Source organism: Sminthopsis crassicaudata, chromosome 1 (assembly GCF_048593235.1).
Source record: "Sminthopsis crassicaudata isolate SCR6 chromosome 1, ASM4859323v1, whole genome shotgun sequence".
Lineage (NCBI taxonomy): Eukaryota > Metazoa > Chordata > Mammalia > Dasyuromorphia > Dasyuridae > Sminthopsis > Sminthopsis crassicaudata.
The window spans coordinates 269531799-269550314 of NC_133617.1; the positions used below are offsets into that span (position 1 = coordinate 269531799).

Sequence of the window (18516 nt, forward strand, 5' to 3'; positions counted from 1 at the left end):
TCTGAATAATGAGCCAAAGAATGAAATGACAAACCACTTTAGTGCCAAGAAAATGGAATCACAGAGTTGGACACAATGAAAAATGAGGATTTGAAAACCTATTCTTCCTGCCTACAGGTCCAGTCCACTGTCCCACCATCCTATTGCTTCAGCTTCTTCAAAATAAACCTTTGTTTTCAACTTTCATATCATTGAAATTTTGGCTGAACAAATTGATAATATTTGTTGCTCCAAACTTTCGAATTAGTTGACTATCTCTTCAGCATAAGCAGTAGGATGTTCAAAGGTTTTAAAAACAAAGTTCATCCAATCAAATTGACAACAGAGGTACAGAGGCTTGCTTTTGCATGGAAAATATGTTTCATAGGATTTTACTGTTTTCACAAAGATTCTTTTAGCTGGTGCCTTCTGTAAATACAAAAGAGAAGAGACCTTTAAAGGACCTTTCAGCTCATAACCTGTCTCTTTTGTCTTCTTATGCTGTGTTGGCATTTAAGTCAAACAACCATGGGAGTCTTAAATTCAACTGTAGGCATGTTCATTCCAGCTGTTTGTGAAACTGTATAGGTCAACCAGTCATGGGGCTCAACTTTAGTGTTCTTGGATCAGTTATGACTTCACTGGAGGGTTGAAATTCAATCTTCAATCACTGTTCTGTAACAAATTGGCACTGTGGGCTTTTACTAAAATAGTTGCCTTGTTCCCGGCTTTAGCTATTCACAGACGGTAACTGCATTTTATAAGGTCTGCTTAGTACAGCTGGAGTAGTTAGGCTGTGGTATAATCTGCTGGCAGAGGCAATATACTTGGAGGGTGAATTGCATGATGAAATCCCCCTGTTTGGAGATCAAGAAGCATCCTTGAACAAATATTAACAGAGTCTCCCTTCTACATATTTTTGTGAGATATTATCCAGAGTATTATTAGCTTGGTAGGAAGGAAGAAATACCATCCACTCCTGCCACATACATATGTACTATCATTTCATCATATTGTGTTATAAGACTGTGATAATGGCTTCAAAAAACAGTTATAAATTTCCTAGAAGATAATCATAAAAATTCCTTTCTTGAGAATGCACCCCACTGGTAAAATGCAGGTTTCTTTAAAGATGAATCTTAAAGACAGGATGCTGTCCATAGCAATGGCTTTTTAATATGTATTTAATTATCAGACTCCTAACAGGAGAAAAACTCCCTTAGTTTAAAGGCCATGTAGAGTTCAATATAATAGAAGGCTCACTGTGATTATTTGTGATAAAGGAAGGTTAAATGGCAAAGAAAAGAGTGGATGATCTAAAGACTATTCATTGTAAAATCTTTAATGTAGTTCCCTTTGCTGCTCTGTATTCCTAATACTATTTGGCTTAGGTCAGGAAAAAAAGAATGATAGTCAGGGAGATGGCAGCTCAGACAGCATGGTACAGTGGAAATATATATGGATCTGAAGTCAGAAGACCTAGTTTCAAACATTACCTCTGGCATTTACTGTGTTATTTTAGGCAAGTCAAGTTAACCTCTCTGAACCTAACTTACCTCATCAACAAAATGAAATAATGGGACTAGAAGCTGCATGGTGTCAAACTCAAATAGAAATAATTCTTGCTGTTACATATTGACTTAGAAAACCAGAAATTAACATTATGTATGTCATATCATGTTTCTTTTTTGACAATTCTTTCCAATTACACTTAATCTGGTACACTTCTGGAGCAGCTGTCCAAGGGCCATGAGTTTGACACTTTTTCAAGATGAATTATTTTTTAAAATTTTAATTTATGAAATAAAACAAGCTCCTCTTTAACAGTATAGTTTTTTTAAAGAGATAATTGCACATGAAACTATAGATCTATTATATACAGTTTTTTATTCCTTTTAAATATATAATAAAGTTATGATGTATTTTTTTCTTTTGTATCTACTCTCCACCTTAGAGATGGCTGCCATTAGACACAAATAGACACACACATATATACATATACAGACACTTACACACAGATACACAAATTCATTCTATACTTACTTTTATCAGGTTTTTTTTTTTTCTCCAGGTATAGACAGTGCCTTCCTTTATATGTTCTTTGCACTTAATTTATTTATAATAGTCAAAATGACTTAGTAGCTCACTGTTCTTCTTGAAATAATATTACTACTACTGTACACAATGTTCTCTAGATTCTGCTCATTTACATTCATTATTCCATGCAAGCTTATTCATGTTTTTCTGAAATCAACAAGTTCATTATTTCAAGACAATAGGATTCCATCATAGTCGCATATCACAACTTGTTCAACCCATTCCCCAACTCATGATTTCTAAAGTTTATTCCATATGTTCCATTGTGTGCAAGAGTGATCCAGCATGGATTTTAAAAGTATGTTGAAAGTAATCTCCAACATGTTTAAGCCATATATTGAAAACCAAGAGTTAACTAGGGCTTTATTTAGATGAAAGTAGAAAAACAACTCACAAATCTATTTTCCTAGTCTGAGATAATGTATAATATTTTGCAACTATATCATGCATTTTATTCATTATGATTCTAAATTATTACTGTTTGTATATTAATAGAGAAGGTGAAGTTAATAATCCATCAAATTAGAATAAATCATTAATGTTCTTATATAGATCTGCATATAGAGTCCTATAGTTTGTGTCAAATATGTAGTGATTCCCTCCTTTTCAAATAAAATATGTTCCAAAATTTGAAGTGATAAGCCAATCAGAGATTTTATCTAAGTAGATTATTTTGTTATTCATAATAACAAAACGTTATTAATGGTAATGTGCTGTTGCCAATCTCTCTCTGGGAGGAGATCTGTTGTGTCAACTCAAATCTCTCAGACAGATTCTTCTTCCTGTAGAAAACCCTTGTCTCCAGACAGTTGCTGTTAACTCTTGTCCAGAGAAGTGACTTCCCTTCCTGCAGAGAGCCGCGTCACGCCTGATGTAGAGCAGAGACTTTTTCTTTCTCTGGAGTGCTGGGCGTGGGATAATGCAAGGGCTTCTGGGAAGAAGTACTCCAACCAATGAGCTTGTTCCTCTTAGAATTCCTAAGGTGTAAACTCCCTTTAAAGGCCCAAACCAAAGGTCTGAGCCAGAGAACTGTCAAGTCAACCTGAGTTCTCACCTTGTAATTGTCCAGATAACCTGAGTTCTCACCTAGTAATCCTAACAGAAATCACAGTATCAAAAAATTTAGTTAATATTTAGAAAATTCTTTGAATGTGAAAATTGCAACAGGATTACAAAGCATCATTATTGATTATGAAGAGACATTAGATGCATAATAAGCAAATGGTTCCCCTCATTATTCTCATGAAAGCAATTTATTTTAGGCAGATGATAAAGTTTTATTAATAATATTGTCATTTAGGTACATGATAATCTAGAAGCACATGGCCACCTCTCTTCCCACTTATCATCATTATTATTGTAAAAAACAATAATAATGTAAAAAACTTTTGGGATATATTTGTAGAGTTTCATAGATTCCATTATAAAAAAATTTAAATAAAATTATTACTTATGTTAATGTCCCAAATATTATATTTAATCAATTTCAACTTATGACAATAATGGAAACTGACAAATTATCAGAAAACACAATTCCTTTTAACAAAGTCAACTTATTGTGAGGAAGTTGTGGGGGAAGTTCTAGGCTCTTCTTTAATGGGTTGGACACAGTAGCAGCTAAAAAGTATTCAGTAGTGATACTGTATTAAAAAATGTATTTTTAAGGCTTGGTCTGGGCTAAAGGAAATTAATCAATCACTTCTTGGGTTTTCCTCCTCTGTCAAGGGGACATATTAGCCTTGGAATAAATGCTATTTTAAAAATCAAATAAAAGAACTTGAAAATCCTCATAAGAAATGCTAATTGAAAAGAAATGCAATTTGCTATTACCATTTTTGAAACTTTGTAGAATTTCTTTGAAAAATTGGCTTATGTAATACATCAATAGAATTTGTAAAAATGGTAATTAACTACTTCCTACGATTCCATTATTAATCTCCCAGTTGAAAATTAAACTAGATATGTCAAAAATATAAGAAGACTTTTAAATGCCCACAAAAATTGATTTGTTATACATCTACTCATTATATTCATTTTTCCCTAGATTTTCTAGATTTTTCTAATTTGAAACTTCCATAAAGTTGTTTCAATTCTCATTGCAAAATGATCTTTCAACCACAATCTTTCTTTATCATCATTACCTACTAGATCTTATACTATGTGAAAATAGATTTGTACCATGTTAAAAAGTCATTTGCTGATCCCCAAATCGTTCACTAAACTTTATTATAAACACAGCCAGCATGATTTTAGCTTCACAAAAAAATAGTATAAAATTGTAGACCTTTAACAGTAATTCATTTCCTTTATATAGATAAGGTAGTTAACACCTAGGAAAATAGAGACTTATCTAAGATAGCACAGCTAGTTAGGGACGGTATTAATAATATTCAAGTGACTCTATAAGTGTGTGGAACCAAAATATAAGGGAAAAACTGAAAGCAGTCTCAAAAAACAATGTAAATTACGTCCCCTAGAGAAGTTTATTCAGTGCTAGAACTTACAAGTAGAGAAAACATTCCTCTGTGACACCAAATGTTCTTGATTCTGTCTAAATTTTATTGAAGCATTTTCATGTAGTTGTTGATAAACTGGATTTGATTCTCAAGTGGAGATTTTTTATGATCTCTGTCTCTTCCCAGAGGGCAGAAAATATAGGAAAGAATAAAAGAGTTCAATAGTTTTGTTTTGAAACAGAATCCCACATGAGTATAATTTCTTCATGATGGGCATTTAGTTATACTTTGCTGTTGATAGAAGCCCATTCTTTATGAGGATAAGTCCAGGAAAATACCTAGAGGTATATTTCCTACCTTTTTCCCTATTCTCTTTTAGCCACTTTATAGATGTTATTTTAGATCACAATGGTTCCAGGAAGGTACAAAGGCAGTCCAGCTTGATCCTAGGTAAACTCCAAATTGGAGAAACTCTGGGTATCCCATCACTATATTTACCAGTGGTTCTCAAAGTTCTCAATATCTTTATAGTATTAAAAGTTATTGAGGATCTGTCCAAAGAGTTTTTGTTTATGCGGGTTAAATTTATAGATATGGTAAAAACTATAAAACTAATTTTGAATTTGTAGAGTCTCTGAAAGGGTTTCAGAGACCTCCAAGATTCTCTGGACCATGCTCTGAGAATCAGCAGTAAAAACCAGTCATCATCTGTCTTCCAGGGAGGAGAAATTCAATCCAGTGCCATGGATCAGCTACATGACTCTAGGCTGAATGTGAAACATGGTCCATTTTAGGCATCCTTTGATCCAGATAGTTGAGTAGAAGAACTTGATGAGAATTTTATTCACAGACACCTAAGAATAGTGATCCTGCAAATGAGCTACTGATTGCTCCCCCCCAGCTTTTTTCACCAGTTAGCCAGTCAACACCACACTGAACAAACATAGAGACATCTGAAGAAATACCACCCTACTTTACCCAAGTGCTATATAATTCCTTGGAAATGTACTTGGTCACATGCCTTACATTCTCCATGATCAATTTCAGCAATTATTCAGTTACATTAAAAATTCATTAAAGTTTGACTATATGTAAGGCACTGTGCTAGTACTGAAAATGCAAAGATATATACAACACAGGTCCTATTTTTAAGGAGTTTTCAGCATGTTTGGGGAAAGAATGAACAAATAACAGTAATTACAGTGTTTAGTCAATAGAAAGCTGTATTTGGAGTCAGGAAAACCGAGCTCAAATTTAATCTTGGACACTTAATAGCTGTATGACCTTGGATAAGTCAAATTCTCTCTATTTTATTTCCTCATCTGTAAAGTGAATTCAAGAATAGCACCTATCTCCCAGGTTGCTATAAGAATAAAAAATGATAATATTTGTAAAGTTCTTTGCAAATCTCCAACCACTATGTAAATGCTAGCAAGCACTAGAAGCAACAATAGTATTAGTAATTGTTGTCATCATCATTGCCATAGTTATAGGTATAGTAATAGTCATAGTAGTAATATATGTAGATAGCATTGTGTAGATAGAGCGCTGGTCTTAGGATCAGGAAGAGCTGTATCACAGTCCCACCTTTACCATATACTGTTTGTGAGAATCTGGACACATCATTATCAGTAGTTTACTGAAGAGATGAAATCATGGGTTTGATGTAAAACTGACAGAGAGACACAGAGAGACAAAAACAGAGAGAGCAGAGACAGAGATGGAGAGATATGGAAGGAAACATCTGGGGAAAGTGTAATGAAAAATTCAAAGCGGAAAAGATCAGTTTTACCTGCTTGGGAGAGGGCTATGGAAAAGATTCCATTTGAATTGAGCCTTGAAAAAAAAAAGAGGAAAATGCCCATAAATGAAAATGAATGGAAATGGAGAAGGACGATTAATCCATTTTAGGGAAGGGGTAGAAATATGCAAAGACTATGAAAAAGTAAGATAAGAATGGGAGAGGGAGAGGGGACACAACTTTACTTCAGTGTGTGTCCATAGCATAGACTATTTTAAGAATAGAAAATGAGAACGTACTGTCAAGTAACTTAAATCCAGTTTGTGATAAATGCCAGAGTCTGGAGCTTATATAGACAGTGGAAAGTGAGAATATCCTAAAAATATTTTAGAAAAAATATTTGGGCAATTTTAAGAAAGATTATTTGTTTTAAGGAATGCCTTAAGCTACAATGTTCTTACAGTGATGGAGATGAGGGGCTAAGAAGAAATGAGGGACAGAACTAGAGTGATTTCCATGGGATTAGAGAAGAGGGGATATATGAGAACCACTTTAGAGGTAGAAATGACAGGAGTAGGTAACTGAATGAATATTTGCACTTGGGAGAAGGAAAGGTGAAGGGAAAAAGCCAAAGTTACAAACTTCAATTTAATTCAACAAGCTTTTATTAAGTTTGTTCTATGTGTCAGGCCCTGTGTTAGATATTGGAGATTCATAAACAAAACAGTCTTTGATTCTGAGAATCTTTTATTCTACTTGGGAAAATGTATATGGGTACAGATAACAGTATTTATGTACACATGTGCAAAAAAGTACATATAAAGTAATTTTGGACTTAAGTGTTAAAAAAATAAGGATTATCAGAAAAAGTCTTATGTAGAAAGTCAAACTTTAGCTGATCTTCGGAAGTCAGAAAGGTGGAAGTACTTTTAATAGAAATATCAGAATTAAGGAAAAGGGCTAATCAAATAGATAGACTTGGAGAGTACAATGTCACGGAAGCCAAGGGAAAAGAGGTTCAAGAAGGAAGGAACATTCCCCTTTTCAACTGCCGCAAATCAATACAAGATAATTAGTACAGAGGAGACCACTGATCTTGATGTTAAAAGTTATAAAGAGCAGTTTCAGTAGAGAGGTATGGACAGAAGCCAAATTATAAGGAACTGAGGAGGGAGGAAGGATATAGAGGCATCAAGCATAGAGTGGAGGATGATTCCAGAGTTATGTATTGATATTATTATTGCCTTAAAGAAAGTGGAAACATAAGTTTGTTTTTAGGTTGAGGGAAAGAGTACAATAAAAATGGAGAGATTGGTGATGAAAAGGGATTATTGGAGTAAAGGCATGAAAGAGAGGAGAGAATGTAATCAAAGACCTATAGAGAGCTTAGCTTTAGTAAAAAGATCTGTTCTTTCTTTAAACTACAGATTTCCCATTAGTGAGTATCAAATTATAGAATTTGGGAAATTGGTTCCATTAGACAGAGACAAAAGGGGAAAGGTGAAGTTCAGTATCTAAGCAAATAATGTGGGTGTTGCCAACTACAAAATAATAAGATTTATGATTAAATCCAAGTCACTTCACCTCTCTCAAATTCATTATATTCATCAGTAATGTGAGGAGATTGAAATAGATGTCCTAAGAGGACATTTCCAGTTCTAGAGCTATGATAAATGACCTTGGGGAGTTGTCATTTTCCATCTCACTATTTAGCATCTCTTAACTCTTTAAGAAGCTTCTTTGGGAGCTGTTTTCCAACATATAAATGTGAAAAGATAGGAACAGGCATTTTTAAAAGAAATAAATCCAAGTTATTATGAACTATATAAAATGCTCTAAAATGTTAATAATTAAAGAAATGAAAATTAAACCATTAAAGATAATGGGCAGTAGGGGATAGCAAACTATACTTATATGACAATAGTCATGGGTTCAAAGTCATTGGAAAAGAGAGTTTGAGTAGCTGGGAATATGCTAGCCATTGAGGAATGAGTTCAGGCAAAATATCCCTAATTGAAGAGAAGTCTATTGAGGAAGACAAATGATTAGACTTCTCAATGTTCTTCTTCATAATTCAATTTATGACCCAAGTGATATGTCAAATATCACAGCAGGCAGAGGCACAAAAAGTAGAAATTTTAATTAAGGGATTCTAAGTAGGGCACAGGAAGTGACAGGAGAAGATAAGGTCTGGAGATGGCCTCTGCAGACTGGAGAAGACCCTGACATGAAGACAGAAGTTAGAAGAGAGGTGCCCAACTCCTTGACTATATACAAAACTCAAAGTCTTCCTTTTTATAAAATTTAGTTTTTTTCATCTAAAAAAAATGAACAGTTGGACCGGGTAATTTCTGAGATAATTTCCAGCTCTAAATCTAAATGATTCTTTTTGAAAAAGTCAGATTTCATGATACATGATATTAATCTAATATCTCTTCTGTTATATGAATTTTCTCATCTTTTTCTAAAATGTATTAGCCATGCATTTCTTGACAGAAAGAAAATTGAATTTTTTTACCCTCTGTTTGAAAAGTTCAGTTTGAATGTTATTGTGATGCACCATAGGTCTTAAATCTGGTCACTTTTCACAGTAGGCTGCTTGCAGTTGCCCTTCAAGGTTCTGATTCTCAGAGCATACTATTCCTATTTGTATATAAATGAGAGTGGGCTAGTGAGATCATAAATGCTTCCATATTATTTCCTCAGTTCCAGAAAACTAATTAAAACCACTAAATAGAACAGGGCAGCTATGTGTCAAAGGATGGAATGCCATCCATAGAATGCCTGCCATCAAGAAAATACATCTTCTAATCAAATTTGACCTCAGACACTTATTAGATCCGTGACCTTGAGCAAGTCACTTAACCCCATTCGCCTTAGTTTCCCACTTAAAAAAACGATCTGAGGAATGAAATGGCAAATTATTGCATAATCTCTGCCAAGAACAACAGAAATGCAATTACTCAGAGTAGGACATCATTGAAAGAAATGATCTAACAAAAATAAACCAGAAACAAAAACTTTCCCTTCACTTACATTCCTCTGATCATTTTGCTTTTGGATCATTGTGATCTATCTTTCTATCATGAATATGAGAAAGAGTAGAATTACTGGGGCAACTACTTGGCCCAATGGATAGAGCACCAGCCTTGAAGTCAGGAGGACCTAAGTTCAAATCCAGCTTCAGACATTTAATACTTAATAGATGTGTAACTCTGGGCAAGTCGCTTAATTCTAATTGCTTTGCTTAAAAAGAAAAAAAATAAGGAAAAAAAGAGAAAGAATTACATAATGAACCCAGAAAAAATGAATAAGGTCAAACTCAAGGATGTCTTCATGGCATTTGGCTTTTCTGTTCCACAGGAGAGCTAATTGAATGCAATTGTTCACCCCAGATAAATGAAGGTTCAGTGCTAGAGTAAATGGCATTATGTTTAAGGAAACTGACTGGAAGTCTGTTTCAAATTATAGGAAATAGGTTACTTTGTGAGTTGTTAGTATTACAAATTTGTGTCTACTATAGGTATTAGTAAAACTAATACTCCTTATGGGTGAAATTGTTTATCAAGTGGAATAGAGAAAATTATATATACTTAATGTATAAATACTTGCTAATGATAAGGAAAGCAGAAGATAATAGAACTAATAATACTAACAATAAAGTAATGATCAATACCGTGTTTCCCCGATAATAAGACCTATCCTGAAAATAAGACACCCACATACTCTTTAATATTCCGCTAAAATAAGCCCTCCCCCGAAAATAAGCCCTATCGAACTTACTATGAAAACGGTCATCATGGTGATCCCCTGCGCTATATGCTGCGTAGCGGTACCTTCAGTAAGCAGCGCCGCCCTCCCCTCCCGGGTGAAACGCACGTCGCGCTCCGAGCTGCATCCAATCAGAGCTGCAGCAGTGAGCGCGTCATCCTCTTCTTCCCTGGTGATTTGCTTGCTGGCGCAAGACATCCAGGCTGGAATTCAGGGTATGGATACTTATGACGATGTTGTTGAAGAAGATGACATGATCATTATTGAATAAAGGTAAAAAAATTTTTGTTCACATTTACCTGTTTATTAAAATTGCTGTCAATGTTCATTAAAATAAGCCCTCCCCTGAAAATAAGCCCTCTGGTGTTTTTTAGTCCCAAAAAAATAATAAGACAGTGTCTTATTATCGGGGAAACACGGTAGTAATAATTCCCCTCAAACTTAAACCCATTGTCCATATCATAGGGGAAGATATGCTAATAGCAAAGCAAACAAATGCCAATCAGAGTGATCTACAGAATGGACTTTGTGTACCCTGAGCCTTCTACCTACCATAGCTGGTCAAGATCTGAAAAGAAACCTTCAAATGCTGGATGATCCAATGCTTAGCATAGTGCCTAGAACATGGTATGATGAAACTGCTTCTATGAATCCATTAAATAGATAGGGTTATATAGAGTTGAAGACGAATCTTATTTAAAACTGGAATGATGGTCAGCTTGTCATGGATGCCAAAAGGAAATCATTGTGTTTTCATTTTCTGATTCTATTAGAAGGCAGGGTGTATCAGAAAAAAAATCAGAAATACCAATTACTCCACTTTAGTGTCAGTGGCACTAAACAATAAAACACAAATACCATGAATATATATATATATATATATATATATATATATATATATATATATATATGATACAGATTGAAGCTGTATTTTCATTTTATACCAATTCTATATTATAACACAGTTGTAAAGAGATCTGAACAATTATGCTCAGAGATTTCCTAGGGTTTTTGTCAGCCCAATTCTTGTGCTCAGACCAATTGTACAAAGATATAATAATGTATCAGAACAAGATAATCCTACACAAAGAGAGGGGGAAAACTTCATCCCTGAACTTAAATTGAACAAAAGAGATGAAATTAAAATCACTAAAATTTTAATGGGAAAAAGCTTAGCATAAATATTCTATAAAATAAAACTTAAATGAAACATGACAAAAGTCTAAATTTTAAAAATGAGATGAATATAAAAATTGAAATTCTGAAATGCTCTCATTAAAAAAGATGTCAAGAAACAAACAGACCAATCATAACAAAACAGAATAATTTGTGAAAAGTTGGTTTTTATAATAACTTTTGAAAAGACCTTATCTCCCCATAGTATTTGACAGAAAGTCTGAAACCATTTCAGGATATGTACATAGCAGTATGGTGCTGCTTATAGTAAGAAAGGTGAACTGTCAAGTGTCAATTTACAGTCTGGGGGAAAGAAATTGGTGGAGCTATTGAAGTTCTGTGGAAAGGCATAGGAAGGTAATATTGATATTTAACTTATTCATCCAATAGAACATTTGAATACTAAATTGCCTAGAGACTACACACACACACACACACACACACACACACACACACACACACACACACACACACACATTCACACTCTCAGATACAAACAAAAATCAGAACGTAATTAGGAAAATAAAAGTACATCAGAAAATATAGATTTCCTTCATCAGAAACTGAATGTAAAATTAAAAAAAAATTAAGGTAATACAAGGATCAAAGAAACACAAAGAAACAATTCAATATTAATCAGAAATTTTACAATGGAATAACAATAATAAATATTATTATAGGAAACATTTATAGAGCACTTAACAAATATCAGTTTATCATAACAATTTTGGAAATATTATGCTTTTATAATTCTCATTTTATAAATGAGGAACCTGAGACAGGTAGAAGTTAAATGAATCTCCAAAGTTACCAGTTTCTGAGATCAGAGTTAAACAGAAATCTTTCTGATTCTAGCTATAGTATTCTATCTTCTGTGCTACCCAGATACTAAGAAGCTTGTAAAGTAAAGTAAAGATATACAGAGCAAGTTAGAACCTCTGAAAAAGTATATATAAAATTTTATATTTACTTTCTGTTTACAGGAAGTTGAACATAACAAAAAGACAAATTGGATCAAATGAAAAGGCAGAGATATTGGACACAAAGAATATAATGAATGATGGATTAAGTACATCTAGGGAGGTTACTGAAACTCTATCTTACAAAGTGGTAGGTCCAGATGAGACCAATAATTGTTGACTAAAATATTTCTCAGCATTGCTTGAATTACTAGCAAGATGCTTTATCATCTTCCTTGCAGTTAAAAGTCTTATCCCACCTTTTAAGACAGAAGGCATTAAATAACTATTATCAGAGAATGAGTATTTCAACAGCCCTTCCAAACATAGTCAAATTATGTATTCAGACATTTTCCACATGAGGAATAAAATATAAAAATAAACAGCAACTTATTATCAGTTCAGTCATTTCCAATAAGCTGTTGAAAAGCAGTATCATATGTACTGCCTTTGTTGATTATTGCCAAAGTTTTTGAGTCATATCCATTCTCATGGTTTATCAGTAGAGAAAGCACATGTGAATAAAACATTTTGACAATCTTAGATCCATTAAAATGCTAACTATTTACATATTGCAAATATATAAAATAAAACTAAGTATAGTGAGACAACCAGATTTATATATGGAAAATTTTTTTAATAATAGTAACTAATATTTATATGACATCTGCTTTGTGACGGACATTGTGGTAAGCATTTTACAAATATTATCTCATTTATTCTTCACAGCAAACCCAAGAAGCAAGTGTTATCATCATTCCCATTTTACAATTGAGGAAACTGAGGTCAAATGTCTTGTTCATGATCAAAAAGCTGATAAATATCTAACACTGCAATAGAACACAGGTCTTCCCTACTCTAAGTTCAGTGATTTATGTACTACTTCGGCATAATGTTAAGAACCATTCCCATAAAACATAGCATTTTTAAGGGATTCCACTTAAACACATTTTAGTTTTGTCTAGTCTTGAATGCATGGTCAGTTATTTCTACTAAGCATGGCTTCAAAATTAAGAGGTTAATCAAAATATTGTATTAATTTCATGATGTATAGAGATGACATCAAGCTATCAGGCTATGGCTACAGCAAAAAGCAAGTTAAACAACTCCTTAATCTTATAAAAATTTTCTCCAATGATCTAAGAATGTTTTTTTTAGATTAAATAATTGTGAAATTACTAACTTATGTTAAGGAAAGGTAAAGACAAAGCTTTAAGCTTGAACTAAGAGGTAACTTTCAACCAATCAGATGAAAGTGATAACTACAAATACCTTACTTTTCTCTAGGCAAGCATAAAGAATGTGGAGTAAACCATGCCCAAATATGTTAAGGGACATACTGGTCTTTAGAAATCAAAGCTGAAGGGAAAAATACATTTTATGCAATTAATATCAACACAATACCAGGATAAATGTACGCTTTCAAAACTGTAAACGGACCTTAATGGATCTATAAAACCTTCTTAGAAAAATGTGTATAATATTAACAGAAAACATGGCCTATTATGCTGACTAGTCTAGAAAATGAACACTTCAATGCTAAAAATGACAAAGAAGGCTGATACATATAGAGAAGATTAGAACAAATGACACATAGACCTGAAATCTACAAAAATACTTTACAAATAAGTAGACATCAGTTTGCTAAACAACAGTAAAATCTGTTAAGAGGCACATGGAACTGGATTTGTTTAATATAACCAAAAGTGATTTCCCTCCAGATAATGCCTATGAAATGCCTAAGATTCAGAAGTAGAATCAAAAGGCCTGCCATGGATGACATCTGGATGGACTTAGTAAACAAAGAAACAGCAAACAAATGACTGAATCAAGCAAAGTGATTTGTGGAAATGGAATAATTTATAATTGCATTTCAGGACCAGAAAGTACAAAAACATCATAAAAAAAAAGTCATCCTTATTGACCCTGGATTCAGTCATTAGTGTAAATAATGCAAAGAAATAGTGAAGATCATGCACCTAAGTCATTGAAGACTGTTAAAATATAGCATCTACTGAATGCCTAACAGTGGTGTATGACTTGGAACTAGAATTATATATTTTGTAAGCTTACTATCCTTTGTGAACTGACAGATGGCAAATCTTCATACTATAAATAAAGACTTCCATACATTTTGGAGAAGTCAACCAATAAACTCTATTGGAATTGGACCATTATTACAATAAATTCCCATTGCCCACAAGCATCTGGCTATAACAATTTTTATAAAAACTTAAGAACAATTTTAAATAGATATCAACATCATAATAATTCATAATCTATAGAATATGTGAAATGAAAAGTTTTTATATTACAGAACCTTGGCTGGGTGGATCAAAATCATGAGATAAGGTACATTTCACTCTTTTATTTGCTACTGGAACTTTAATAAGCCTACAGAGTACAAATTTATATCATAATACTTTGATTCAACCATGGAAAGTCATTTTATCAACTGCTGTGAGAGTTGATAGAATAAGGAACATAAAGGAATATCAGTATGTTGAACTTAATTAGCAAGATGAATGAAACAAGATAGTCCTAACTACATCTACTTATGTTCACCTGAGATCTCATAACTGGAAACATATTTAAAATGATTAAATGTCATGAGAGTGCTATTATAATGCTATAATCAATCAGTAAGCAATCAATAAATATTTATTAAACACCTAGTCTGTGCCAGGCATTATGCTAACCTCTGGAGACACAAAAAGAGGAGGAAGATAGTTCTTGCTCTTGAGAAATTTAAAAACTAATGGGCAAGATATTGTGTAAATACATGTGTACAAATCAAGCTATATATAAAATAAATAGGAAATAATTAACAGAAAAATTTAAGAAGAATTCAAGAAAGTTGCCTAAAAAGGGAGGTTTTAGTTAGGGCTTAAAGGAAGCCAGAGGTTTGTAGTCGGAAGACATGGAAACATTACATGCATAAGCGACAATTGGAAGTATGTCCAGAGCTGAGAGACAGATTGTCTTATTTGTGGAATTCTAAGAGACTGGAATTACTAGATCAAAGATTATGCATTGAAGAGCAATCTGTGAGAAAGGTGGAAAGGTAGAAGAAGACTAGGTAATAAAGGACTCTGAATGCCAAAAAGAATTTTCTATTTACTCCTGGAGGCAATAGGCAACCATTGGAGTTTACTGAATAGGGGCAGAATCTAATGTGGTCGCATCTGCTGTGTTTTAGGAAAATGTCTTTAATAGCTGAATGAGGAGGACAGCTTGGAAGGGGAAAAGGCTTGAGGTAGACACATACACCAGGAAATTATTGCAATACCTAGGTGTTGGGTGGGGGGGTGTGCACTTAATTAGTGACAATGTCAAGGAACAAAAGAGAACATATTTGAGAATGTTTCAAAGGTTGTATTGACAGACCTTGGCAACAGCTTGGACATGGGAGAGTGAAAGGTAGTGAAGGACTCAGGATGCTTCCTAGATTGAGAGCCTGAGGGATTGGAAGGATGGTATTATCTTTTGTTGTTCATCCTTTGTACTCAGAGGATCAATGACCTCATGATGCTGGGGTCAAGGTACAATGTGCTCAGCTATATAGATCAGGATGAATATAATGGCCCTGGATGCAATGGGAGACTTTGGCCTTTTTAAGCTAAGGTTTTCAACAGGTCTCAGTTTGACTGAAGTTGCACCTATTAAATGATTAAAGCTAAGTAGCAAATGAGGCAAAGAATCTCCTCTTTCACTTGGTTAAAAAAGAAAGAAAGATAAATAAATCTGAGAGGGGAAATATGTGAGGAAAGGAAGCTATATTTTGGATTATTGAGATCCCAAAAGGATTGCTAGAAGAGGTGACATTTAAATTGAATCTTAACATGATAAAATTCAACAGAAAAAATGATATGATATTCTATGGCTTGCATATAGATATAGGGAAATATGATGACTCTGAGGAAAGGGGCAAAAAGTAATATAGTATGATTAGAGAAAGGAGTATTTTATGCAGATTGTGTCAGATGATACTGGAGAGTTCATATACTATTACCTTCTGATGCACCTTGAATGCCAGGATGGGAAGTTAGGTCAAAATTAGAAGTCATTGTGAGAATTTTCTATAGAGTAATCTGATGTGCCCCTTGATCTCTGCATGAAGATAGTATTAAGTACTAGTTCTCTGGTTTCAAAGTTATAAGGAACTCCCAGTGGATAATATCTACCAATGAATATCAGTGAAGAAATGAATAGAAACTTAAGTCACCATGCCTTACTCATGGATAATCAGCCAAGATGTATAAGATAGAAATTGGATCCAGTTTGGGGGAGGGGGGTTGGTCTGGTTTTGAGACTAATTCTTTCCACATAACATTTAGTTAAAGAATGTAATCTTATGATGGCATAAAAGATAAAGTTCAATACCTGAAATATATACTTATACTTGGGTTCTATAGTTTTTTTCATTTAATGGTGGTGGTGGTGGTGATGATGATGATAATGATGATGATGATAGCATTTATATAGCACTTTAAGTTTCCAAATCACTTTACAAATATCTAATTTTATCTTTACAAAAGGTATTGTTATATCAAAGTTGCTGTTGAAAGTTTTATTATTATCTCCCATTTTACAGTTGAGAAAATGGGAATATGTCTTATGGTCATAGAGTTAGTATCTTAAGTTGGATTTCAATTTAAGTCTTTCTAACTTTAAGGCTATAACTCACTTCATTGATTAGTTAGGGGATCTTGAGCAGCAACATTTAAAAGCACTTTTCTTCTTTATCAATCAATAATCCGTAATTTATTAGGCCCTTTGATCCTCCATGATCTTTCAAAATCTGCTTAAGTTTATTTTCATTGATACTATCTATCCATATCATCCTTTTTAATAGTCCCTTTCTCCTTTTGTTTTCATTTTTTTTCCCAATATCAGACTCTTTTCCATGAGTCCCATCTTATTATGTGCCCAAAATATTTAAGCTTCAGCTTCAATTTTGACCTTCTAATGAATAGCCTGAATTAATTTCTTTAAATATTGATTGATTTGCTCTCTTTGCTGTCCAAAGGATTCTCAAAAGTCTTCCTCAATACCACAATGTGAAAGTGTCAATTCTGAGATGCTCAGCTTTATCCACTATGTCACTTCCCTGCCCCCAAAGCACTAAATTTGATTGTATTTGCCTATGAGATCATGGAGGTCAAGGAGCAATTCCTTTAAAAATTATAGTAATTCTTTCAGTTCAAGTCTAATTCAGTGTTATTCATTTTATTTTAAATGATTTGGCTTTGCCACATTAGACTTGCACTGATAAAATTATTAGATTCATATAATAGAACTTGAATTCTAATAATATTTCTCTTCAATTTTTCAATCATTTATTAGCCTGTCAGGAAGATATTTCTAGTTATCTTCTTTCTTTTATTTTTGCATTGCCCAATATCTCTAAAACCAACTATATAATTTTGAGCAATAATATTTAAAGGAACATTACGTTGGAAGACAAGAACTTCAAATTTTACTAATGCAACTACTCCACTTCCTTTTGGTCAGAATTTTGATAGGAAATGCTTCTTCTTCCTAATAGCTCTACCCCAAGAACAGAGTGCAAAAGCTTGGCTTTTAAGGTGTTCAGACACTATAGATAGGATGAAGATTTCAACACCTTGATAGTTAGACTGGACTTGGAAAAGAGTGTCAAATTTTCAAGCAAATGAGCTTTCCAGAAGGATCAGGAGGTCTTTGACCTCCTCCAAGTCTTGTTGCTTTCACTATTTCATTAGTTTCTTGTTCAAGACTTTGATATTGTAAAATTTATTTTAATTGAAAACTCTGAAGTGTGAGAAATGAAATAAATATTATATGGCCTGGCTGAAATTTATATTATATACTAATGTCTGACTTTTTTTTGTGTGTGTGTTCCAGCTCTCAGCATTAGAGAGGCAGATCTTTGACTTCCTTGGCTTCCAGTGGGCACCAATTCTTGGAAATTTTCTTCACATAATAGTTGTCATCTTGGGCTTGTTTGGAACCATTCAGTTTAGACCTCGATATATAGTGGTGGTAAGTCTCAGACTTTTATCATGACCTTAATTTGCACAGATAAGTTGGGCTTTGTATTGGACTGGGAGCAGGTTCTAAGACTGGAAAATTAGACTCTGATACCAAGCAAGTCATTTAATCTTTCAGTGCCCTCAAGCAACTCTCTTAAGACTACCTCTTAGAGTTTGTCTTTATCTGCATATTAGGAGTTCCCTATGCTAATGAATCACCAAATCCAGTATATAAATTTTAATTCCTTCTCTTAAATTGCTTAAGAGAAATGATAAGATCCTACATTTCTGACCTCAAAAAAAATTGCCTCATCTATTTAGTC

At 33.5% G+C, this 18516-nt stretch overlaps 1 protein-coding gene across 3 annotated transcripts in view; it reads left to right on the top strand.

The window, feature by feature from the left end:
• The window catches only part of NKAIN3 (sodium/potassium transporting ATPase interacting 3), an 821210-nt gene that overhangs the window by 402516 nt on the left and 400178 nt on the right, over positions 1 to 18516 (top strand). For all 3 annotated transcript variants that reach the window (XM_074278762.1, XM_074278761.1, XM_074278763.1), the window contains exon 2: positions 18066 to 18203. In XM_074278762.1, coding sequence (XP_074134863.1) covers positions 18066 to 18203 — 138 coding nt within the window. The remainder of the gene's footprint in view (positions 1 to 18065; positions 18204 to 18516) is intronic.